At 35.5% G+C, this 27,210-nt stretch overlaps 1 protein-coding gene across 1 annotated transcript; it reads left to right on the top strand.

Moving 5' to 3' along the window:
- The first annotated feature begins 20,284 nt into the window (after positions 1–20,284).
- LOC140226397 (ileal sodium/bile acid cotransporter-like) lies at positions 20,285–21,745 on the top strand. Its single transcript, XM_072306873.1, has one exon. It carries the CDS (start codon positions 20,285–20,287, stop codon positions 21,743–21,745), a length of 1,461 nt encoding a protein of 486 aa, XP_072162974.1.
- The last annotated feature ends 5,465 nt before the right edge of the window (positions 21,746–27,210 follow it).

The following is a 27,210-nucleotide window of genomic DNA, read 5'->3' as shown; positions in this document are numbered from 1 at the left end:
TACAGAATACAGGACACTCGGGAAAAGTTATCCCTATCGGTCGGATTACATACGTCACGGACATCGTTCTACTACTTGGGTCATGTTCCATGAAGGACGGGTAACTAATCGGCAGAGAGTACCTATTATAGCCTTCCTACCTCTATCAAAAATTTGAAAAAGATTGTCATTGCAAATTATAAGAAATTTGACATCCTTACAACATATGAATTGCTCAGAGGGGAATTAGGAGGTGAATTTTAAGAGAAAATATTAATCATTTGCTTGTTTTTTTTTTATCTAATTGCATGGTCCAAAAACTGCGAACAAGCCTCAATCCGCTCCAAACTTGACGTGCAGCTCCTCGGCTAAAGGCTAAAGCCAAAAGTAACATGTATACCTTCGCCATCAAAGCAAGATGGTGTCCTACTCGATAACGTTTCAATAATTACGGACGTTCTTTTTTTTTCTCTCTCTCTCTCGTCTAAAAATGTAATTTCGGTTCCCATTTGACAAGGGATGGACAGAAGCTCAAAACAAACATTATCGTGCGGCTAGATCTTAGTCGATTTGGAATCAGAACAATATCGTCAATAACGTTTAATGGGCTACGATCTTTATTAGTGATTATAGCGGAAGCACGTCCGTGACGTAAACTGAGTAAAATTTTGAATATTTAAAACAAAAATGTTACGTCCCATCCAGCTAGCAGACGTACAGTTTTTGCAGGATATGTTCATGAGCTGGAATACCAAATTTTTGTATACATTATACCGTTGGGACAACAAAGTATAATTTGCAGCAGCGATAGAGATAAAAGCATCACGGACGTTCCCCGTTTGATAGGGCTGTGATATTTCAGTTGTTCTCTGTAATTTTATACTCATAAAGTTCTTATAATTTTGTGGCACATACCCATGATATGTCAGATCCAGAACATGGTCAGATTATTAGATGCCACGTACCAAAAAGACACATTATTAGTTTGACAAACAAAAATTATTATGAAAATAGCGTTTTTACCGTATTTTTCCTTGTCAAAAGTCAACCAATACATACATTTCCTGCAAGGAAATTTACCAAGCTTTGAGACATGAAATAATCTGGTTTCTTAGATCATCTTGGCGTGTTCTAAGGGAACGAATGTCCGAAGGTGCGAAAACTGGCAATTGTACATCGTTCAAAATTCTCACCATATACATCTCCACATATTTATTACATGTATAGGTGTTGAAAGAACTACATTGAAGTTTAATTTCAAGGTATCCATCGATCTTCATGGCAATGTATCACACACATGACAAAAATATGTACGTTACCAAAAGTATAGAGCTGCATATACGCATTCTGTTTACAGTTTTACCAAGGAGCGTGTGTAATAGCTCCTTGGTTTTACATAGTCAAGTGCGGATTAGATTATTTTATTTTATATATTTATTTATTCATTCATTCATCCTTTTATTCATCCATTTATTTATTTATTTATTTATTTATTTATTTATTTATTTATGTATGTATTTATTTATTTATTCATTTATCTATTTTCATTCATTTATTTGTTGTGGTCTTGGTCTCAGTCTCCGGCCAAGTCACAGAGAGATCTATGAAAGGTACAGCTGTCGGTGGTCTTGTGAATAGGAACGTGAGTAGGAACAGTCTGTCTTGACTGTGATGTACAGTGAACATTAAAAAGAAAAATAATAATTCCTCTGGTGAAGCTCAGTAAAAAGACAAAAGCAAATGCATGTATATACCAGGTGGTTTGAAAAATTGCAGAGCTACATTGTTTCGAGTAATATAAGTGTCATAAATAGAATGAAATTGTATATTCTACAAAAATCATTACTTATGCTATATTCGTCATTGATATTGCCTTATCTAAATTATGGTGTTTTAGTTTGGGGCAACACTCACCAGAACCTACTGGATAGAGTGTTCCTTCTTCAAAAGAAAGCTCTGCGTGTCATCAGTTATCCTTTCATACCCTCCCACTCAAATATGTTATTTGCCGCTAATAAGCTGCTAAAATCAAAGATTGGTATTTATCTAATTTGGGGCAATATGTGTACTAACAGCAACAACTCACTCCCCTCCATTTTCGATCGCTGGATCTGCATAATGACATAAAAATTGCACCCTCTATATTTTCATTTAAGAGGAGATTAAAGTCTTTCTTATTGCAATGTTATGTTCCTACAGAATTGAACCAGCCTGTTGGCTCATTTTAATTTCTTTTCGAAGAATTTGGATTACCAATGATATACTGTCACATATTTCTCGTCCCTGTTGTCCTGAGACACTTAAAGCGTAGATTCCATCCCACTTGTATTACTTCCGACTCTATTTCTCTCTATTTTTTCATATTTCCGTATCCTTTCCACGCATCCCATTATTTTTTCGATATACAGTAGTTCTGTCGAGGATCGCTGGATCTGTTTTGCCTTTCTGTCCGTTGTATTGTTTTCCTATTCTGACAGACTTGTCTCGTTCTGTCTTCGTCTCAGTCTCGTTGTGCATGTGTGTCTGTGTGTTACTCTGTCTTCTTATTGGGCTTCCAGACTTTTTTTTTTCTATCTGTCTTTATTCCCATTTTTTCTTTTTTGCATTAGTTCGTTTTTTATTGACATTCTGTACCTGAGGGGTCCAAATTCTACAAGCATTGCCTTTTTAGTGGGTCCCTCCATTTTCAATATTTTGTGTAATGTTATATTGTCTTTACCACTTCAGTCAATTTTCATTACAACATTATTTGTTACCCCAAGGTTCTACAATTATGTTTTCTGAATTTACTATCTTTTGATTACATGTATATGTAACCTTATTCCCTGTTACCAAAGAAAGTGAAATGTTTATGTTCTTCTTTTTTTCCGAAAATGAATTAAAGTTTGAATTGAATTGAATTGAACTGAGTAGATCCACACAAATAATTTGCCGGCAAGTTTTCACACTGGCAATACCGGTACCGAAGTTGCACAGACATGGAAGGGTTGTGAAAATTTGACTGCTTTGTAAGTGAATAACATACTGGCCCTGATGAGAAAACCTTCCCCCCGCGCGTTGCACGTGGTGGGTATCTTTTGCACAGAGAACATTGCAAACGATGGCCCAGGGAGGTGACCTCCCTGATGCGATCAGCTGTGTCTCGTAAAATACGATTACGTACGAGTGGCCGTCACTCGTAATGCATATTCATTAAGAATGGCTACGTCTGCATATCAAATAGATGATGTCATACTACATTATCGTGCTCGCTCTGGCAGGGTAGTCTGGACGATTTTTTTCGGGAGTACCAGTTGGTGGAGTGTCGCAATCAGCGGTTGGGCGCATTGGGTGGGTGCCGAGTGTGTGGGGACTGCGGATGATAAAAATCGTCCAGTATCTGGACTACTTTTATAGTTGTAAACTGCCGAAAAGTGCATGTGTGTGAGTGGGTGGGTAAGTCTGTGTAAAGTCTTTAAAATGTTTATGTAATATGAAGTTTGATTTGTGACAGAATATGATTTTGTTCCTGGACCCCATCGATACAAGTCCTCCTTCAACAGGGGTCCATGGTCTTTCAATGTCTTTGATAATTTATGTACACTAGCTTTCCAATATAATTACATGCATATTTTTGTTTGCATGTGTACACTATATTTTTACTTAATGGTTGAATAAAATTGAATTGAAATTGAAGTGTTCAAAAAACAAACAAACAAACTTATAAAATTCAATGGGGCAATAATAATGTTTTACATTTTTTAAGCATTTATTAATGAAAAGTTTTTTTTTTTTTTATACTAATATCTCACAAGGGTGTACATGCAAGACATGTATGTAACCATTGGAACTGGAGGTTGGTTAACATTACAGCCCGTTTTACACAATGACTGTAATTGAGCAAAACACAATACACTAAGTAACTAGCGTATTGGTGTGTGTGTTTGCGTGTGTGTGTGTGTGTGTGTGTGTGTGTGTTTAATAATGACTGCGCAAACATTTTGTGCATACTCAGTATTGCAAATAATGTTCTTGTTGAGACTTTCATACTCCCGATCGGGCATCGATGGAGTTTGGTAAAATCTTTCAAGATTGCATGGTATCCATTTTTCTAGAGTATAGATTAGAACTCTATCTTTCAAGTTCCACAGACTTACCAATCTGTGGGCGTATCTGTAATTAGTCGTTGTGTCTTGTATATTTTTAGACATTATTAGACTATATTGACTGGTATGTTGAGATGGAGAAATAAAAAACAAACAAACTTAAATTGAAACTTAAACATTATTGCGCGTGTACGCACATATAGCAATTGGCAAATTCAGAAGTGTGCAGTGTTTGCCAAAGTAAAATAAAGGTAGCTTCTAAATGATATAGATATAAGAGGTAATGAAGGTACACGTGTAATAATGTCTATGTTATAATGCACTATGTGGATTTCATCTTGGCTCGGGGAATGACCTAAAGAATCGTGCGATGGATATCTATAAAACTGAGCTGAAGTTTAATTTGAATTATTCTCCCAGGCGCACGAAATTAATTTCATTTCATTTCATTTTATTAGATTTCCGGCCAAAGTATTATGACAATTGCATAACAAAGTAAAGTACAATATAACTTTTGCATAACCAAATGAGATTTAAATGCACCTCATTTGTTTATAATTCCCATCCGTTGTATTCGCTGCATCATTTGTAGAATCATTATCCTCTCTTATAGTGACAACTTTTACGATCACCTCCCACAGTAAAAAAAAAAAAACAGACGGAAACCTATGTGAATTGTTTCTTTGATCCAAGCCGCCAATGTATACGTAAGCACTGGAAACATTTCAACTGTAGTAATAAGTATAAGTTTATTATCTGCCATGACTCGCCTGTCTTGAAATCCGAATAAATCGACACGGCGGCTATTTAGTTCTCGATGACCGCTATGAGACAGCGGAACATTTTTCATCTAGACATCACCTTCAGTTTGCTTGTTCTTTATTTTTTTTTTCCTTTTGATGATGATCGCCATCAGAATGATGAATCCACTCTTACCTTTTCTTTACCCTTTGAGCCCCATAATAGTTTCTTCTCTATAGGTTTGTGTGTGAAATTTGTACACATTTGACTCATTGGCATAAAAAGGGTTAATTCAACTCATTTATTATTCTTCTTTTTTTCAGCAAAATATAACACACGATAAATCAAGAATTATATCGTAGGCTTACATTCGACTGTGCGAAGGATAAATGACAGTTAACAAATAAAGATACACATGCATACCGGCAAAAACAACAACAACAACAACAACAAAGTTATGTTTAGAGGGGGGGGGGGAGAATTGAGAGGTCCACTAAAAAGCATGCTTGTATATTGTGAACCACTCAAAAGATTCTTATCAAAAATATACTCATTTACAAATACTTAACACAAAAATAGTTTAAGACATGACAGGACAAACATTTCCTGAGGAGTGAATAGGCCTACAATTGAAAGGAATGAGAACAGTAAAGCGAGGGAAAAGAGTGACCCACAGTATAAAAGCACAGAGTGTTATCAATAACTGACCCCTTTTTTCTGCCTATGGTATTTGTATTGACGTGTGTGTGTGTGTGTGTGTGTGTGTGTGTGTGTGTATCAAACCAGTTTTTGCACAATACCTTTCAAGATAGCAGCTTTCAAGATACTAAAAGTCTGCCTGTAGTAGTAATCGATTGAATATTACAACAATAATAGTAACACGTGAAGTGCAAGTACAAGCACACAAAACTCTACCTAAGGCTGACTCTGCGGGGTTTTGAAAAGAGTTTTTTTTTTTTTTTTTTTCTATCTCTCTCCCCTGTTATCAAGGGCGATCAATAGCGAATCCCTTTCAAACCCACTAGATGACGTACTCGGGATTCAATAAGAAATAGGCTTTTCCTTAAATTCGTGGAGTTGTTCGTAGGCATCACAGAAGAGCCACCATCTCCGATAGGTTCAACGAGCCCTCTTCTTCTCATTGTGCTTCCGATAAAAGCTTAAGATTTGCTTTACCTCTGGAACTTCTAAGTTTAAAAAAAGAGAAATAAATGAAGAAAGAGCTTCCTGCTTTTCATATTTATCTATGAAGGATAACGTCTTAATTCATACTCGGCCATGCAGACATATGCAGTATAGGAATATAAGAAATTGGGCCATAAGGGTTTTTAAAATACCTCTTTTGACTGGCACACCGTGGCTTTCTTTATTTTATTCATTATTCAGTGGTATTGCGATCTGATCGATACGAAATGGCGACATTTGGATATTGTTGTGTTTCCAGTTTTCTTCCTGTTTTGTTTCCTCCTTACTTTTCTCTTTCATTTTCTCTCCTCTCTCTCTCTCTCTCTCTCTCCCTCTCATTATCCCTCTTTCTGTCATGAAATTCATTTGCAATAACGTTAGGTATCATCACGAACTTTTCTTTTGGCTTTGATATTGCGGTCAAACACAACAGACATTGCAGAAGGAGAACAAAAGAGAAATTAAAGTTGGATTTAGTCTGATAATGTTGATGAACTGCATTACGTAACAATCAAAATGCTGACTCAAGAGCAAAAAGGTTCGAAGTTCAGGTAAGTTCGAAAGTTAGTAAATACGTCTTTACATTCATGTTCGGATTACGAACCTTCCTATAATAACAAACTTAATTTCGTTTGCGGAAATAAAAATCTTTGTATTCAATTCAATTCAATAGTTCATTTATTTCCATCATCAAAAAAGAAAAGAAAAGAAAAAGTTGATATGATCCAAAGTGATACTTTTTTTTTCATTTCTCTTACACTCGTCTGATAAAGGATTTTTTTTTTAATACAATATTAAGTATATACACGATTGATGTCTTAAAAAAGAAACAATGCACTTTGCCATGGCAACAAAAATAGTAAATAATCACAATGATGGAAAACAGTGTTTCACTAAAAAAAAAAAAAAAAAAAAAATCTTTGGAATAATTAACCTTAAGAATATCACTACTTGAATGTTCGTATAACGACCCCCACCCCCTTTTATTTTTAGACGAACGAACTTCTATTTATATGATTTGTTTTTTATTTTTTTTTTTATTTTTTTTTTTAGAATGACGAACCTTCGGTATAACAAACCTCGTTTCTCTGTCCAATTAACGAACATTTGAAATAACGAACATCACCCGAACTTGAATACTTCAGTATTTTGGATACTCCTCAGGACCATGCACCACCACCAGACCATTTACTACTCATAGTTCGGTTTTAGGTCATTGTTTGCAAATTGATCAAGGACTGTTTTTTTTTTTTTTTTTTTTTTTTAGAGCAATATCATTTCCATACATTTCTCTCTTAGGTTTTAACAATGCATAGAATAAAAATAAATATGAATCCATTTACATACTATATCGATTGAACTAAATATGCCGCAATTTTGTCATGATTTGGAATCATTTGTCATTTTCTTTCTCAAAAGTGATGTTATCAAAGTGAAGAATATTACCTCGGATGTTCCACCCATGACAGCACATATCAAACATGATTCACTATCAGGTCACCATTAATGTCTATCAATGACTAATAACAGTATTTAACTAACCCATTTTAATGATTGTTTTATAACCCTCTCCACAGATAAGACTTCATTACGTCATTTAGGGCCATGAAAGAGTCCACTCTTTCTGTTTGTTATACGCCTTTTCACCTTTGCACTCCATGATCAGACAAAATTGATATTGATTTGGAGCAGTGTGTAATGTTATTCATGTTAAAGGAATAAGGATGCCTATAGAGAAATCTCTGTTTGAATTGCTTTTGCTCTTATTTAGCATGTAAACCCCTCTCATTCTTTTTCACTCTCTCTCTCTCTCTCTCTCTCTCGATCTCAATGTCGCTCTCATTTGCACATACAGGAACTTTTTGAGTTTGTATGTGTGCGTGTTTGGGGTGGGACTGCAGGCCGATGGGAGTCACAGATAATGCTATGTAACCCCCACCCACGACGGGAATATTCCCTTGGCGGAACTAGCGATAGTCGTGGGCTTTTAGAGCAAAATGGGGCCCACTGGCCGGGCCTACTGGTCCCGCCTCCCTGAACGTTCACTTTGCACAAGAGTTTCTCCTTTCCAGACAACAATGTTCAATTCAATTCAATTCAATTCAATTCAATTCAATTCAATTCAATTTATTTCCACAAATCTGATAAAAGAGGCAATTACATTGTACATGACAGCATACAAAGGACATCATAAAGGCAAAATAAAAACACATACAAAACATAGACTTTATATCAAGAGAAGTGGAGGAATCAACATAGGCTTAAACCAGCCTTTCAAGGTTAATCCCCAAGAAATATACATTCAATTATACATTGACAAGACAAAACACACATCATAAAAACTTAAACAGAAGACATTACAAAGTACAAAACTGACAAGAGACAAAACAACAAGGCAAGTTAGCATAATATGTTAATCCTTATACATAATAATTTGATTAAAAATCATACAAAAGCAGAAAAAATTATTGACTTAATAAATGTAATCTATGTCTTTTCTTAAATAAATTCAAACTGTTGATACACTTTAAGTCATTTGGCAAAGCATTCCATAAAGAAGGACCAGCATAACATATTGTTCGTCTGGAGTGATTATATCTATAATTTGGGATATACAAATCAAATGATAAAATTGCCGAGTATTGTATGTATTTCTAGCCTGAGTAAAAGTAAAATGATTACCGAGAAATTTGGGGAAAATATTATTAAGAGTACATAAAAATACAAACAGCAAATTTATCAATATCATACACTGTTAATAACCTAAACTTTTTAAAAATGGGCTGTGTATGAGTTAAGGGTTGAGATTTTGTAATAATTCTGATTGCACGTTTTTGAAAAACATAAATACGTTTAAGTAGATAATTGGCACAATTTCCCCAAATAATGTTACAATACAAAATATGAGGTAAAATAATAGGTACTATTCCACTTATTCTATTGATTACACCAACAGCTCTAGATATCTTACAGCAAACTTCATCTACGTGATTCTTCCAAGTCAAATGATCATCTAGTATATACTCATAAGAATCTATCTGAATGTAATGGAAATAGTAGTGCCTGCAATTATATTTACATGTTCCGTATCAATTATTCTATTTTTGGTTCTAAAAATCATACATACAGTCTTATCAACATTCAATTTCAGCTTGTTAGCTAAAAACCATTGGTTTACTTTATTCAATTCAGTGTTTAATACTGCACATGTGTCCCTGAAATCTTTCCCAGAAATAAATAAATTGCTATCATCAGCATATAAAATGGCTTCTAAAATGTTACTAGCATATTGCAAATCATTAATGTACAATATAAAAAGCAAAGGGCCTAAAAATGTAATACCAAATAGTGATATTTGTATACATCCTTTATCAATAGAAAATGACAAAGACTTAAAGAACCACAAAGGCGACGTACTAACGCACACCCACACACAAACACACACACATACACACGCACACACAATCATGCTTCGATTTGTTAAAAGGCAGCTGCCTGAAAAATTGTGATCTTTGCTCTCTCACATTCGTGTGATATGCTAATTAGATTATGACTATGGCTATCATGCATTGTTTTGGAGGCGTATAGGTTCTTGGGGAAACCAAGAAACTGTACACAAATGACGCCATTAAATCTTTTTCTCTCTCTCTATCTCTCTCTCGTTAGTATGACGAAGTCCTCTTTGCCCACTGGTGAAAACATTTGCCAGGTCCAGGTTTAAAGTTTGGAGCCCCTCGCCCTTTGTAAAGAGTTGCAACTGAGAAAGTTGTGAAGCGTACGTGACCGAGGGCAGTGAGTTAGCTCATCGGTAGCGCGTCTGCCTCACGAACAGGACCAGGGTTCAAATCCCGAGTTGTGAGTAATCATACCGTCCCCTTTGTAGTAATGGGTAAATACTGTCCCTCGGATAGGACATAAGATAAAGTTCCCGTGTGTGAGAGAGTCACATCTCATGTACGTAAAGGATCCCGCTTCATTCATTCATCGCAAAGAGCAGGATGCTTAGCCTGGTGAAGTGGTCCCGCCTTCCATCCGACTGGACCTCATGGAAGACCAGCTATTGCAGCAGCTGCAGCTGAATATGCGCTATCCAGCAATCTTCTCAGATAGAAAGGAAACAAGCAAACAAGCAAGCAAGCAAACAAACAAACAAACAAATAAACAAACCTCTATTCTGTTAAATGCTTCCTAAATGCCACATAAAAGACATCACTTCCAATTTGATTCAAGGTAATTAATATCTCTTGAATGGCAAAGCTTGACACTGTTCATCATTCTCCCAAGTCCACAAATGTTTATAGTTTACACCAGTAGCTTATATAGGCCTATCAGAAAACGGTTCTCCTATTATAGGATATTTTCTTATTTCGTTTAAATGGCGACTGCCCTAGTTTGGAAATTGGACTTGCTCGGACTATGAACTTGTGCGAAGTAGGTAGATAGAATTATACGCATGGAACACGAGTTGGAAAATGAAATCCTTAACTTTAAAATTAGCGACATTTTCTCTGAATATTTATTTACCATGACAGAGTAACGATTCCAATGACTAAACGCTTAATTGCTTTTCTGTTGTTTTCCCATGATGAAAAGTTTATGTCGAAGAAAAGTTATGGTAGCAGGGAAATTTCTTGTGCGAGCGTTACAGGGTTGTAAAACACAAAAGCAATTCATTTTGTAGTTGTTTATTCGTTTATTTCTCGTTGGTTATTGAACACGACATATTATTCATGACAGCTATTTTGCAGGTTATATAGATCATGATAGATTGTTACCCAACACAAAACATGGTTGCAGGAAATTGTTCAGTCACTGTTCAAATCACATCATCACATCCCTGGTCTGTCAAATTTTATCGTTGTATTCATGTGGCAGTTACAAAACTCTTCTGCAAAGGATAATGGAACTACACTGTGCTTTGTATACATTAATCCTCACAACGGGACATCTGATCTACATGCATGTCGAAGGTTTCAATTCCAAAAGGGGTTTATTCCCATTAAAGATTCCTGGTGGGGAAATATTTAATTACCATAATCCTCACTACGGGGGCACTCTGATTACAATAACTGAGATGTTTTTCATTTTGACAAGCGTATTCATTCCCTTGGAAATGTCCTGCTGGTTGGAGGAGGGGGGGGGGGTGGAGGAGGGAGAAGGAGGGGATGTGGGAGGGGAGGGGAGGAGAACACCCCGCCAAGAACACTTTTTTTTTTTCAACCACTTACAGTACGTCCTTCATATTGTATAATGAGAATTGGGCACTGCTTGGGGTGCGGCTATTAGCAGGGTGTGATTATCAATTCAACGAGCTTTATACATGATATGTAGAAGAAATCCATTCTGATATTACCTTGCTTTATATATAAAACAAAACAAAAAAAAAAAAACTCAGAAAAGTAGATCAGTCAATATTTTGGGAAAACAGGAAACATTAAGTATTAAGGATTGTGAAATTTTAAAGGGTATATAAAAAAGCAAATAGGCAATTCTGTGACATGTAAAGTGTTGAATCGCTCTCCTTTTGTTTTTAATTCACTAATTCCTCTATTATTATGTTATTCCTCTAACTTAAAGGTACTGTTTACCATTGGGAGCAGTGACTTAATATATATGGTCGAAATATAACATTTAATGCATATGAGTCCGTCAGTTGTGCCACAAAACATCCTACCATGTAAAAACTTGTGGAGCAGACGACTTTTTGGCGTCATGAAATTGTCACTACCTTTTAAAACTGGCATCCATTGAATGCATCGTGACGTAGACAGGAACTTAATTCGCGTGCATTTATTTTCTCGAATCTTGGCTCGCGCTCTCGCAAAATCTCGCGAAAATTTAAATGCGAGGAAAAATATCTGGATTTGCAGCATGTTTCCCAAACAACATGAAATCATTTGATATAATTTTCTGTGTTTGAAACGAAACACAACAACAACAACAAAACACAGTCTCGTGAGAATTGTAATCATGACACCCCGCCGGCCTTTATTTCCGGGGAGGGAGCTTAGAAAAACACAAACCATGCTTTATTTTCCTATTTAGCAGTAGCACCGTGTACAGTGATCTCATGGTCCAAAACCACGTCCCGCTGAGATCAGCCTGCACGTACAAAGATCACAGCCATTAGCTACACCGTGAGGGAATCACGCAACCTAGATCTTTACCGTCACAGTCCCACCTCGCCAATTCTGATATTTTTTCCCCTTTAAATCACTTCTTTCTCCTGGAACCAGCTGATAGCACACACTTCAGTAGTAAAGTTCTATAGGGCGAGTACAGAAAAGACGCGCCTGAGCATAGTCCATGAGAAAGTTCAATACCACGTGAGACACCGCTATTCACTAGCGTCAAAACAAGCCGTTCTATACACAATGAGGAACATTTGCAAACATTTGAAGGTGTGGAGCGAATGCGGGAGTATTTTTTTTTTCCATAATCTTTTATTGATTCCATATTCAATACAATTTCATGATAAGTCGAATCATATATATTACAAAATTCACGATTTAACAAAACACAATTATAATGAAATCAAAACCAAGCTGTACTTTCAGCAGAAACAGTGCATTAGCAAAGGAAATACAATTCACCGAGAAAAAAACAAAAACAACATACACTGCTTACTTGCTTTCATTAAAATCAAATGGATCTGTCCTTTTAACATGACAGCGCATTCAAAAAAAAAAATATATATATATATTTATATTAAATGGAGCTGTACTTTCAGCGTAACGGTGCTTCATACAAAGAAATATTTAACACATCAATATGCACCCAAATAAAATCGATATACAACCAAATGGAATCGATATTCCCATTAATCACCCCCCTCCCCCTCCCCCCTCCCTCTCCCCTCTACCCTTCCCCTCCCTTCCCCCCTTCCCCGTGGACATCTGGCTCCGGGTCCTTCTATACTTATTTTCAAATTTTCCCATTTACTAAAATGAATGGTTAAAGTTCCCTTCATTGATGCTAATTTCTTTTCCTCAAATCTATCCTCTAAAATATTATTTTTTATTTCACGATATGTAGGCGGCTTTCCATATTCTCTACTTTTAAAAATCAAGTATTTAACCAAAATTAAAATGTGATTTAACAACTGATGTTTTCCCCTATTATCCTCCTTCCACCCAAACAAAATTTCTTCCCAAGTACAATTTTTAAATTCAACATTCTCTATCATTTCTTCACATGATTCCCAGAGTAATTTCACATGCTCACAAATATAAAATAGGTGTTTGTATGTTTCTTCTTCTTTTTCACAAAAAGAGCATAAATTACTTGCAGTAAAACCAAACCTGTAAAGATGGTGATTTGTATAAACAATACCATGCATCAGTTTAAACTGAAACTCTCTTAATCGGCTATTTAATGTACATTGTCTTGGCCTTAAAAATATATTTTGTATCTCCTTGACAGAAAACCCATAATTTTGATTAATTCTATCAAAAATCAATACTGCACTTTCTTTTTCCTTAAGAAATTGCAAATACATTTGTTTTGATCTTAAATTGCTAATGGCGATTGTTTTCCCTCCTATAATAAAATCAGTTTCCAAAATATCTTTTTCTTTTTCTTTCATATTTCTCCTCCAACCCATCGGTATATTTTCATAAATACATCTTAACAAAAAAATATCTTTAACTCCTAAACCTAAATCTCTAAAATATCTATCACATTTCAATTCACCATTATTTCCTAAAATATGTTTTAATCTATAAACTCCATTTTTATACATACTTTCATCATATATACAACTTCTATTCAATCGTATATATTTATTATTAAATATTATAACATTACCACTATACAAACTACTACTAACATTGCTTCTCATTTGTTTCGTTTGTACCCACACTTCTAATAAATCCCTATAAAATAATGGAGCTCTCACTTTCAACAGCGCTGGTAAATAATCACACAAAAATATAAATTCTCCTCCTATATCTCTCGTAACAAAATTAAAATATTGCTTCCATTTCATATTTTCATCTTTATTAAGAAGTTTCTTAACCCACATAATTCGCTGTGCTTTAACTAAATCAACAAAATTCATCATTTTTAACCCACCTTGTCTATAATCTAAAAACAATATATCTTTTTTAATTTTATCTCTTTTTCCTTTCCATATAAAATCAAAAACCAATTTGTCTAAAGAATCAAAAACCCACCTAGGAACTGGAGTGAGAGAAGCTCGATATATAACTTTTGAATAAATATGTACTTTGAGTAATTGAATCTTTCCCATCAAAGTTAAATCTCTTTGTTTCCAGAAATTCAAAAGAACTTTTATCTTACTCAAAATCTCTTTATAATTCATATTTTCCTTCGTTCCTTCGTCTAAAGAAAAGAAAACCCCAAGTATCTTCACAAAATCAACTGTTTCTCCAAAATTAGTATCTAATTTCAAATACTGATATAATCCCAATCTTAATACTTTAGTCTTATCCATATTTACCTTTAATCCCGACATTTTTTCAAATTCTTCAAACACCATCTTTAACCTATAAATTGATTTCTCATTACGTATAAAAATAGTCATATCATCTGCATATAAAACTAATTTAATTTCCTCCTCTCCAAACTTTATTCCTTGTACAGAATTATCCCTTCGTAATCTATGCGCCATTATTTCCATGCATAAAATAAATAAATAAGGAGACAGTGGATCACCCTGTCGAACACCTCTCTCCACTTTAAAATAACCGGTAGAAACCCCCTCATTCAAAACACAACTCAAAGCATTTGTATACAAAACTTGTACCCACTTTTGAAATGACGGGCCAAATCCAAAAGACCGCAAAACCTCCTGAAGAAATTGATGAGAAATAGAATCAAAAGCCTTTTCAAAATCTATAGCCAATAAAAACCCTGGTAAATTATAATGAGATGTATGAAATATCATATCATCTATGATTCGAATGGCTTCCCCAATATTTCTTCCCTCAATATAACCTACTTGATCTCCCAAAATAACTTCATTCAAAACTTCCTTTATCCGTTTAGCTAAAATCTTTGTTAAAATCTTATAATCTACATTAAGAAGAGATATCGGTCTATAATTCTTCAATAAAAAAGGATCTTTCCCATCCTTAGCAATTAACTTAATTACTGCTTGCTTCTGTGAAGATGACATTTCCCCTAATTTGTATGCCTCATTTAAGGCTTCTCTTACTACTCCTCCAATCTCCGGCCAAAATATATTATAAAATTCAGTTGTCAGACCATCGTTCCCCGGTGATTTATTTAATTTTAATTCTTTTAATATCTCTATACACTCTTCATTGCTTATTAGACCTTCACAATATTCTCGAGATTCCTCCTTTAATTTTGGTAAATCTTGAAAAAAAAGTGCATTCCAATCTTCTATATTCTTTGTATCTAATGTACTATACAATGTACTATAAAAATTCCGGATTTCTTGCACTATAATTTTTTCATCACTACAAATAACACCCTCCGATATCTTCAATTTCTTAATAATACTTCTCTTTTTATTCCTTTGCATTGTATTAGACCTTTTAATCGATCCATTGTTATGTTCATTGGGAAACTTTTCGTCTCTACTTGTCTACCTTTTCTCTTTCTTTCTTTCTTTCTTTCTTTCTTTCTTTCTTTCTTTCTTTCTTACTTTCTCTCTCATTCTCTCTGTTATTCATTTATTTATTTATTTTTTTGTTTCAGTAGGGTAGCTCTGTCAGTGGCTATATACTGTTATTCTCAGAGGCCCTACACATACAATACCGTATACATCACGAAATACATACATTGTAGACACATCAAAAAGAAAAATACCATAATAATATTATCCAATTACGGTACACTTACAACATGGACAGATAGTTGAGTATTGCGGAGGTAGAAAAATACATAAATAGCTTCATCTTTAACATTGCAGTTCACTGAAAAGTGATATGTTGAGATATAATTGAGAATGATTGAAAAGAAATATAAGTTTCTAGGTTACAGCGCATGTATATATTGCATAATCCATAATTCCTCATTTCATATCATATTACATATAATCATACAATTATCAAAAAAATATAAAATCTATCATTCTCAGAAACAATCAACACATAACATTAAATTTTATACACTTTTCTCTGTCTACTTGCAACCTCGCTTAGTATCTTTATACTCAATGTTCCCACTGATATTTAGACATGAACATAGCTTGTTTAATATTAGCGAAATATTGCTCCTTATGAAATCACTTCCCCATATAGATTATTCTCTCTCTCCCTCTCCCTCTCTACCTGTCTCCCTCTCTTTGCTTCCAGTTGTTTGACTACAACGTCATTGCGCAATGACGCAGCAAATTGTGCGAGGGGTGTCGACCAGTTTTCGATCGCTCAACTTGTTTAACAATAAGTCTCTCCAAACAGACCATACAGATCGACTATGAAAAAAAAAAAAACACCCAACAAAACAAAACAGTCATAACATTAGACGGAAAGAAAAGGAGAGAGACTTGGGCCCAAATCTGAGCGCAGTGCCGCCGCATCAGAGAGAGCTGTTCGAGATCCTGGACAGGAAGTGTCACCATAGAACTCGCCGTGTCAGCAATCCCGTAAGTATAATGAAGCCATATTGATTGAAAAGATTTTATTTTCTGCATTTCATATTTTCTTTCAGAATAACAAAAATAACAAAGGCAGGTTCAATTACACAAATACAATTCTGAAAATTATTGGCATATTACATAGTAAGTCATATTTTGTATGTAAAGACAAATGAAACGTTAAATAACATACAAAATGTTTATATGGCCAATAATGACTTAATTCACAGTACAATATATAATATATACATATGATGCAGAGGGCCGCCGTTATAAGCCGTGCTTGAACAGACGGACAGCCAGAGTTAAATTACCATTTTTTATTGTAGTACTTGAACACTAATACAGATGGGCCATGTTAAAGTGCGTGTAAATCCAGTTTTATACAATATACTTGGTAAACAGGAGTGGTGCCTGTGAGTGCGTGTGCAGGTGATGAAGCGCGAAAGTGTTGATGGTCAGCACTTCTAAGAAAATGATTGGATATGTTATAATATGGGCGAAGGGTCAAGCAGCAAAGTAAAAGAAAAGGAAAAGGGGGTGGACCAAATATTGCCTTGTTGTTGAGTATAAGAGGTACATGTTTAATGATTACTGTACCGTATGATATTGTGCCAAGAAATATTTCTTTGTATTTGCCTTAAAGGAATAGAGAGATGTGCACTGTTTTATGTGGAGAGGGAGTGAATTCCAAATATCAGGCCCGTTATGCCGAATTGATTTTTGAGCTAATAGGAGTTTAGGGTTATTCAAATGGAAATCATTACGATGGCGCGTGGGGTAAGCATGGACATCCCTGTTAAGGGAAAATGCGTTGTGGAAGAGTGGGAGTAGATTTTGCGTGTATTTGAAGATAAATATTGCTGTTTGAAATTTGTGTATATCGTCAACTTTAAGAACTTTTAGTCTAAGGAATAATGGATCAGTATGTTCTAGATAATGTGAGTTGGTACATATTCTTATTGCCTTTTTCTGTAAAAGAAAAATAACATTTACTTTGGTTTTATTACAGTTTCCCCAGACAACATTACAATAATTAATGTACGGTAAGATTAATGCATTGTATAACATAATGAGTACTTTTTCCGTTACAATATATTTTAATCTCCGAAGTATTCCAATGGCTTTGGATATTAATGTGGTTATATTGTCAATGTGGTTATTCCAATTTAAGTTGGAGTCAAGGGTTACCCCTAAGAACTTGGTTGATTTTTTTCCAATAATGGGCATACCATCAATAATAATATTATTAGGCATTATCGGTTGCAAATGTGAAGTATTGAAGTTTATAAAACACGTTTTATCTATATTTAGTGATAATTTATTGCATTTAAACCATGTAGAAATTTTTGCAAGCTCAGAATTAAGTATATCAACTAGTGTGTTTAAACAGTTGTGAGAGTAGAAGACACTGGTATCGTCCGCGAATAATACATAGGTGAGAAGGGTTGAGGAATTTATGATATCGTTGATATATATAAGAAAAAGTAGAGGTCCTAAAATGGATCCCTGTGGTACACCGCAAGTAATATATGACTTACGCGAGGTACTTGAATGAAATGCTACGTATTACTGACGTTGGGATAAATAATCTCGGAACCAGGAAAGAACTATTCCTCTTATGCCATAGTTATGTAGCTTTTTTAATAAAATTCCATGGTCTATTGTATCAAAGGCCTTGCTCAGGTCCATAAAAACTTCTATCACGTGCTGTTTGTTCGCAATAGAATCGATAATTTTGTCATAGAATCGATAATTTTGTCAGTCCGAAATTCCCGTTTTTCTGTTACACGCAAACAGTTGCCGCCGTTTCCCAACAATTTTACACACCTAATAGCCAATAAATAGATAGATAGATAGATAAATAAATAAACAAACAAACAAATAAATAAATGAATAAATAAATAGATAAATAAATAAATAAAACCCCCAAAACAAAATGCAATTCCGCTAACAGCATTGTCCATCAATTCAGCGATTCATTTTGTATAATGATGAAAATGCAAACATTTTAATGGATTTGCATTTTTGTTGGAAGTGAAAATCAATGAAATGAAATGAACTGAAATGTAGATAATAAGATAAGATTAAAAATCAACAGGTGAGCTTGCCTCTGCAATACATGGATCTGTCGACGCAGCTCACAACGTATTCCAAGGGCACATTCCAGGTCACTATCTAACGCAAAACATCGACACGTTACTCTGTTTGAAATTAATTCAGCTAGTACTATACCACATAATTATGACGGCAGACACTGAATATTCTTGATCTTTATCCTTAAATCTGACTGTGAGACTCAAAAAATATAACAGCCAGTTTCAGGGGAAAAATGCAAATCTGCCTCGACAGTAGTTTTGTTAAACGGTTTGGTTGCTGACTTCTTCTTCTGCAACCGCTGACTGATATTACTAGGAGTTGTTACGAAGACAGTCATGTTTGACTAATCGTGAGGTACAAAACCCATAAATCTACATTGTCGCAAATCGCAAAATATGTAATGAATATTACCTTCATCAAGTAAGCCTGTTTTGGTTGCACCCTCCCCCTGTAGTATCAGTGGGAGAAAGGGGGCTGTGCGTATCAGCGTTCAAACGTCTTCCACTTCTGCCGCTATATCAGTCTGCTTATGTGTCTTGTGTGTATGTGGGTGTGCGTTTGTTTTTTATGACTTGCTTAATTGGAATTTTTACGCCATCAGCTAAGAAACATTGAATTCGTCGGAAGTTTTACTCGAACCATCATGTAGAATTTATGATTTTCATAATTTCATATCATGTATATATAAATCGACAAGTCCATCAACAGATTTGTTGAATTTATTGTGGTCCTTTAGCAGAGAAATCAATACTCTAAAAAAACTTGAACAAATTACACTGAACAGTGTTGATGACATAGGAGCCTCACATATTTCAGAAATGTAGCAGTGTAATTTTATTACAATACCGCTTGCTTAACAGGTTCACCTGTGCAGAATCTGTGTATACCCTCTTCTTTTGTTCTGCTTCCTCGAGCCCCATACAACTCGTGCATTCTTATGGTGAGGCTGCCATGCCATCATCCTTGTTCATTGCAATTTGATATTAATTTTGGAAACATTCTTATTCCTCATCCCATTACTATATAAATTCTGAAACTTTGTACCCAGTACAACTAATTTATACAAATTAATGAAAGTCTTCCGTCGAGATGTTTTCATTGCAACTGATTGACAAATAATTGTCCTACATCCACGTGAGTGTGTAGGTCCATGAATTTTTGTTTATCATAGCTACTACTAAAACACTGATCAATTCAGTGCTTACTTACGTCGATGTAGGGCAATTTGTCAATCACTTGCAACTAAGTTATAGTTGTTCAAATGTAAAAGTGTGAAAGTCATCCGGAGGTCTCCTTTATTTTATATGCAATGTATTTATTTTTCACGTTAAGACGTCATAGTATGTCGTGCTTCCGGCATGGTTGTATAAGGGAACGGTGATTGTCACATGATACAGGTTCATGATATACAACCAATATTTCTAGAAAAGTGCGATTTCAAATCAGGATCATTTTTTTTTTTTTTTTTTTTTTTTTGGTGCTGAAATTGAGTGGCATTCGGAGCCTATGGTATTTAGTCAAAAGAAATATTGAATGTAAACGACTGTGATTATACTGGAGTGGAATGGAATATTTCAACTAACTGATGCGTTGCCTATATTTCCCTCAGAAAACGAAGAAGAAGAAAATGGCTCCCCGGTCGGGTCGTCTGCTCTTCCTGATGACAATCATCGGAGCGGCATCTTCAACCATCGCCCAAATATCCTTCAACAACTTCACCGACGTCTTCGTAAACGAGGGCCAGTCAGTCGATGTCAACATCACACTCGTCGAATACAATGGACCACCCAGTGAGCTGTACTTCGAGAGCGCCAGTGACTTCGATTTCGTCATCACGAACGGCTCTGGAGTGCGATTTCCGCTGAACAGCAACACGACGCTGCCGATCACTTACAAACTGGTCTTGCGCGGGCGCCACCTCAGCGTGTCCAGTCTAAAAGTCATGGTGTCTGAAGTTGGGTCGATGGAGGCCACAGTCAGGGCAGAGGTTCCGGTGAAGGTAACTCTCCACCAGAGCCAGTTTCAGGTGATCGTCAACTACCTGTTTAATGTGCCCCTTGTCATCACTTACCTCCTGATGGGAATTCTGCTAGACTTGAAAGTTATTTGGGAATGCCTTCGCCGACCACTGGGAATCAGCATCGGCTGTTTCTGCCAGTTCGTAGTCATGCCAGCCCTCTCCTTCGGGATCGGTAAGATGCTACAGATGGAAACTGCTGCAGCAGTCGGTCTCCTACTCGCCGGCTGCTGTCCCGGAGGGAATATGAGCAACCACTTGAGCGTTCTTGTGAACGCTGACTACATGCTGAGCGTGACGATGACGGCGTTTTCGTCTGTTCTCGCGCTTGGCACCATGCCACTCAACATCTTCATCTACATCCGTTTCATCGTGGACGAACAGCTTGATACTCCTTTCGATCAAATCGCGATTCAGCTCGTGACTATGATCACCCCTCTTTTCGTCGGCATCCTCATTCGCCTCAAGTTTCCCGATGCAGACAAGAAGGCAAAGAAGATCGTAAAGCCTTTCGTCGCTTTTACCTTCGTCATAGTTGGGGGGCTGAACATTCCGTTCCAGCTCCACATTTTTTATTCTCCCTGGGATGTCTACCTCGCGTCCCTTATGCTTCCTCTCTTTGGTGCCCTCCTTGGGGGGACAATCGCGATGATAGTACGTCTCAAGAAGGCCCAGGTACTCGCCATTGCATTCGAAACGGGCATACAGAACGCCGGCATCGCCTACATCATTTTGCTAAGCGCATTCCCGAGGCCCGAGTCAACCCTTGCGGCAAGGGTTCCATTCGTCACTATGATGATGGCATTCTTTCTAAGCACACTCGCCTTCCTCGCCAACTTTATCCTGACCCGGGTCATCTTCAAGAATAGATCGAAAGACGGTGACTCTGAGAGCAGCGTTCTGGATGACAAAGACGCAATCACGTCAGTGGGCAAGTACAAATCGAATGTCAGCGATTCCGGGGTAGAAGACGATACAGGACTCTATAGCTTTCCTTCGAAGGAAAGTGAGAAGGATCTTACTACTTTGACTAACCATGCCTACATCAACGACCAAGACAGCGTGATTTAGGAAACAGAAAACTCTACATAAGAAGCGGCACTGGTTCGGCACAAAGTGTTTCCAACTCTTATTTCACAGTGACGATTGAGCTGTAATTGATATAGACCAGATTTCAGAACGATGGGCTTAAATCTCGTAGAAGATTTTGTATTAAAACGCAGTAGGATGTGTCATACTTTTTTTTTTGTATAATATTCATATGCAAATATAATCATTTGAGCCTTTGAAACCAATTTAGCATCAAAGCGCTTGTACGACTTTTTTTTTCTTACTTCTTTAGCGAAAGCCCCTCATCTTACACTCCTTTTCAGGTCTATGCATTCATGTATGTATAACGGGAACAGATCCCACTGCGAAAAAAAAATAAACCAAAGTTATTAGTTATTCTGTATGATTCTTTAAAGATATTTTGAAGATTTTTGCGCAGTTCGACGGGAGATTCCGTGAAGTGATGACATCATCTTCTTTATCATTTTCTGACAGCGATTATGACAAATCCCATTGTTTCATGAAAGCTTAAATTTTTAAATTGCCTGATTTCTTATTTCTTTTTTAATTGAATATGGGATTGAGTTTCATATCATAGGGTAACTTGTGCACCAGTATGAAGATATATACATATTATATATGTATGTGTTGGTGCTAACATGCATATTCCAGAAAAAGAATCCAAACAACTGGATCGGGGATTGATGTTATGATACTCGATTTTATAAGATTTTTCAATAGTTATGTCGCAATGTGACAGTTACCTGTTGTGTGTGTTGATATGACGATTAACATTATAAAAAAAAGAAACCTTCAGTCTATTTCTCCTGTACATATGCCACTGACCGCGACTGAAATATAAATGAATAGATGAGTATAATCGCATTATTTTTTTTTGGGGGGGTGTAATTACGCCTTTTATATTCAATGTTCGCACTTTAAAGCATTTCTAAACTAACTGGAATGAAAATGATGTCTCCAATAGCCCTTTCTTGCTATAGTTAAGCAATTGATCTTGCTAGTGAGCATAGTTGAGTCAAGAAAAATATTAATTTTGGTATATGTGCATTGTTTAACGAAATTCATGCAAACCTATGTGCCACGGGCACATAGGGAAGAATTAAGTGAATAAGAAATGTATTTGCATATCGCCGGTGGAAAAAAAAACAACAACAACAACAACCAAAAAACACTCTGAGCTTAGGGATAATAAGTGGTCCATAATGTACTTGACTTTTTCAAGGATTGTTTACTCACATAAAATACTTTTCATAAGAGTCTAATCTTGCTGGACGGAAATAATTTATGTCAAAGGATATTATGAAATGTATGGAATGAACGAATTCTTTTTCAATAAAAATATCAATGTCCTTCAGCAAGCAAAATGTGAAAACGCTGTTTCTTTTAAGTTGTTAAGTGCAATGGCTGTTGAAAATCAAAACTTATCATGGCGTTATTTCCTTTTGAGCATTTCAATCATCTACTTTTAGACGGCCAGGTATTCAAAATTTAGGAAGCAGATCTCGCCATTTTAACAGAACCAGAACAATTCTGATGCGAATCAATTGACTCTGTACAGACAGCAGCTTTCAACAGTGATATTCAGAGTTCTTGACATAAATATAATATCATCGAAACGTTGAAACCACAGGCACTTACCACAGCATCGTACCCGTCCGTTCATTCATCTACTAAGCACGAGTATTAGTGAAGGTAGGTAGTAAGGTGTATCTTGGAGAACAAAGCTTGACTTTTGCTTTAAATTTCCTTTCATCAATAGGCTCTTGGTTATTTTCATCGATTTACAAATGGGCCATTGTCTGCAGGTAGATATAGCCCTTTTCGATATCTTGAAGAACGAATTGTTCAATTGAATGCTTTCAAATTAAAATACCGGAGAACTTATTATATTGACCTGGCGTGAAGTATATATATATATATATATATATCTTTTTTTTTCTTTTTTACACATGACATAGACCTTGGAGAAGTCAGATGCAGAGAGAAGAAAAAGAACTAAGAGTTTCAAAGTTCAAATGGAACTATACCTTAATATTGACACTTTTGCGAAAACAAACATACAAAGAGAAGCACACGAACGAATACATCTGCAAACACTAAACCTCTCAGGGTATAAAGGTCCTTTGTTGTTGCATGAGTACTCCCCCCCCCCCCACATTTTTTTTTCAGTGAGTATATTTACAATATGCGTGTGTGCGTGTGTGTGTGTGCGTTTGTGTGTGTGTACGTAAGTGAGTAATTTAAAAGAAAAGAGGATAACTGATTTGTAATTATGGTCCATTCTGCCCAGGGAAATATCAATTAAGCAAGTATAAAACCTGTAAAACTGGCCCTAAACTACATTTTGGGTCTAAGTATAGTATCTAAGTATCTAAGTATAGTATCTAAGTGAAAAACCTATGTTATTTTACTCATACACATTTAATTCTATCAAACTAATTCAGAAAAAAAATAATAAAAAGACATTATACAACAAAACATAATGTCAAAATACGCGTTTTTGCACAAAGTACCACAGAAAAATCATGATACGGGAGTACACGGACATTGATGACATGACACACTATTATGCAAATATTTCAGCAGTGAAAAGAGATAAATACCTGATATGTTTGTATTCTTCTTCAAAAATATCAATGTGCAAAAATAGGTAGTAAATTTGGAAAACTATACAGGAAAGTTTGCAATATAAATTCTCATAGGTTTTACAACAATAATGGTATTTCTTTAAATAACAAAAATTGTGTTTGGCAAAGAATATGAAAAGAATGTATTGAAAATTATGGAGAGGAAAATTTTCTTAGATAAAGTTTTCAATCTATCGTCTTCAAAATGAGGAATGATATGACATAAAAACGAGAAATGTAATATTTCTAAATAATTTTTAATAAAAACTAGAAATGCTATACCCTTAGCAGTTTACTGGTTAATAATAGAAATAATTCTAATGAAAGGAGTTGATCACCATTTTCCCCATCAGGTCTCTGCAGCATTCGGAAATTGCAACAAAACAAGGTTTGAGGAAATGAATTATTGATACTCACGCAGAATAAATGATTATGTGAATTTCAAATAAATGATTTACACATGGGTGAAAAAAAAAAGAAGAAGAAAGAAATCTCACTATATGAGACAAAAAAATACTATTAATGTTTGTCTCTCATTCTATATGCATTTATATGAATTTGCTGCATTTTTTTAAAGAACAAATGTGTAAAAAAAAAGCAACAAAAAAAAAGAAAAAAATGTGCGCAAAAAAAACCACGTTAATAGATAAGAAGTATATGCGACGCGATGGATCCAACTGAAATAAAAGAGGGCAAATGTGATGTATGAATTTTCTGGCCTCAAGCACAGTAATCTCATATTAGTATCAAGTTTTTGGCTTGTGACGAGTTAAGGTGATATGTGATGATTGTGTGTGTGTGTGTGTGTGTGTGTGTGTGTGTGTGTTTGTGTGTGTGCTTATCTGTGTGGGTTCATGTTCCATATCTTTCCTAACTTGTCACTTTTTTTATTTCCTTAAAGCATTCTCGCTTATATATTATGTTTGAAATGTACTTATCTACTTGCAACCTGGGGCCATCAGCGATGGACCCATCTCTTATCAAACAATTGGTATTTCCAAGTATAATTTATAAACTTTATTAGAAGTATAACAGCCGATATAGTGTAGATTCAACTTTTTCCTCTCTTTCTCTCTCTGTCTCTCTGTATTTAGATGTTTCTCCTACTCTCTAAAAAAAATCGAGTGAAAATATTCACTCTTGAAGGAGTGAATACAAAATAGAGTGAATTTAGAGTGAAATTGGAGTGAATTTTGAGTGAAAATGTTCATTCTTCAAGTGATCCCTGAGGTCACTCCAAAATGAGTGAAAATGAACATTTTCACTTAAAATTCATTCCAATTTCACTCTAAATTTACTCTTCTTTGTATGCACTCCTTCAAGAGTAAATATTTTCACTCAATTTTTTTAGAGAGTACGATTGCCTCAAGTAATGTGTGTGCATGAAAATAATTCAAGTAGTTATTTCGACACTATATCATATTAAGTTATTTTGTATTGACAATGGAATGCAGATATAAACTTGAAGTTAAATCAACATGTGGACGAGATGAGAGTAACCCTAATCGTAATTAGACCAAAAGAGAATTAGACTAAATGGTAAGTAGCCCAAATAGTTTATGACAATTAGACGGATTGGTTTGTAGACCAAAATGTAAATAGACCAATTGAATATCAGACCCGGTGAATATGGACCAAACGGGTAGTGCACCAAATAGTAATTAGAGGACCTATCCATTGTACCAAATGAAAAATACACTAAATAAAAATTACACTAAATGGAAGTAGGCAAAGTGATATCAGACGAAATCAAGGGGAAAAACACATAGTAGTGATGGAGCATCTGCGGCCCGTTGCATAACAGTTACAATAATGGTAACTTTGCCATCCAGTGGTAACTTCCATGGAATTCTTGATTTTGATTGGCCGTTGAGTATTGTTGCCATGGTAGTTACCATTGGATGGCAAAGTTACCATATTATTAATTGTAACTTTTATGCAACGGGCCCCTGGTCTTTTGACGACGCGATAATTAGCCAAACTGGACATTACATCAATGAGCATTGGATGAAACTGGCACTGGATGAAACTGGCACTGGATGAAACTGTTATAGGAGACCAATAGACTTACTTTAGCTGTAGTGTTGTTAGACGGAGTGGGAAGTAGACCACCTGTGTAGACCAAGTGGCAATAGACTGTTACCAGCTTTACACACGTACGCACACACTCAAACACACACGTACCTTATGTTTGAGTAACAATTGAGAAAAATAGAAGCACATGGATACCACTTTAGTGCTTTATTTTGATTCGTTCTCAAAAGACACTTTTGATAACAATAATAATCTAATATTCAATCAATACTTCAAAATAGATGAGGGCTACAGGATAAAGGGCACATTTCACTATAATCCCTGAAACTTAAATTTTTCAGCAAAACCAGTAAGATAAAAATGATAGGCTCGAAGTCACAAATAGTAGAGGCTACTATGCAATCCCGTGAGATTTTCGTGCCAAAATTGATTTTTTTTTTTTTTTGGCTAACTTTGTCAATTTGGGGGTGCTGAATAAAAAAAAAAAAAAAAAAACAACAACAACTTTGGTTCCATTTTTTCCGACCACATCTTCAGCCGCCATTTTGAATTTCAAAATGGCCGCCATAGCAAACTGTATTTTGACCCATATCTCATGGAGTCAGCATTGTAGAAGCATCAAATTTGGTGCAAAATGCATGGTTGTAATGTCAGACACTCTGATATATCTTTTTCTGATATTGTGGATTTTTTGATACAATTTGTCGGCTGCCATCTTGAAATTCAAAATGGCCGCCATAGCAAACTGTATTTCGACCCATATCTCAAAAAGTGAGCATTATCGAAGCTTCAAATTTGGTGCAA

This window comes from Diadema setosum, chromosome 3 (genome assembly GCF_964275005.1).
Source record: "Diadema setosum chromosome 3, eeDiaSeto1, whole genome shotgun sequence".
Lineage (NCBI taxonomy): Eukaryota > Metazoa > Echinodermata > Echinoidea > Diadematoida > Diadematidae > Diadema > Diadema setosum.
Note: the sequence above shows the minus strand (reverse complement) of the source record. Positions and strands in the feature narration are given on the sequence as shown.

Coding starts and splice junctions, on each gene's coding strand:
- LOC140226397 (XM_072306873.1), top strand. CDS start 20,285: ATGGCTCCCCGGTCGGGTCGTCTGCTCTTCCTGATGACAATCATCGGA.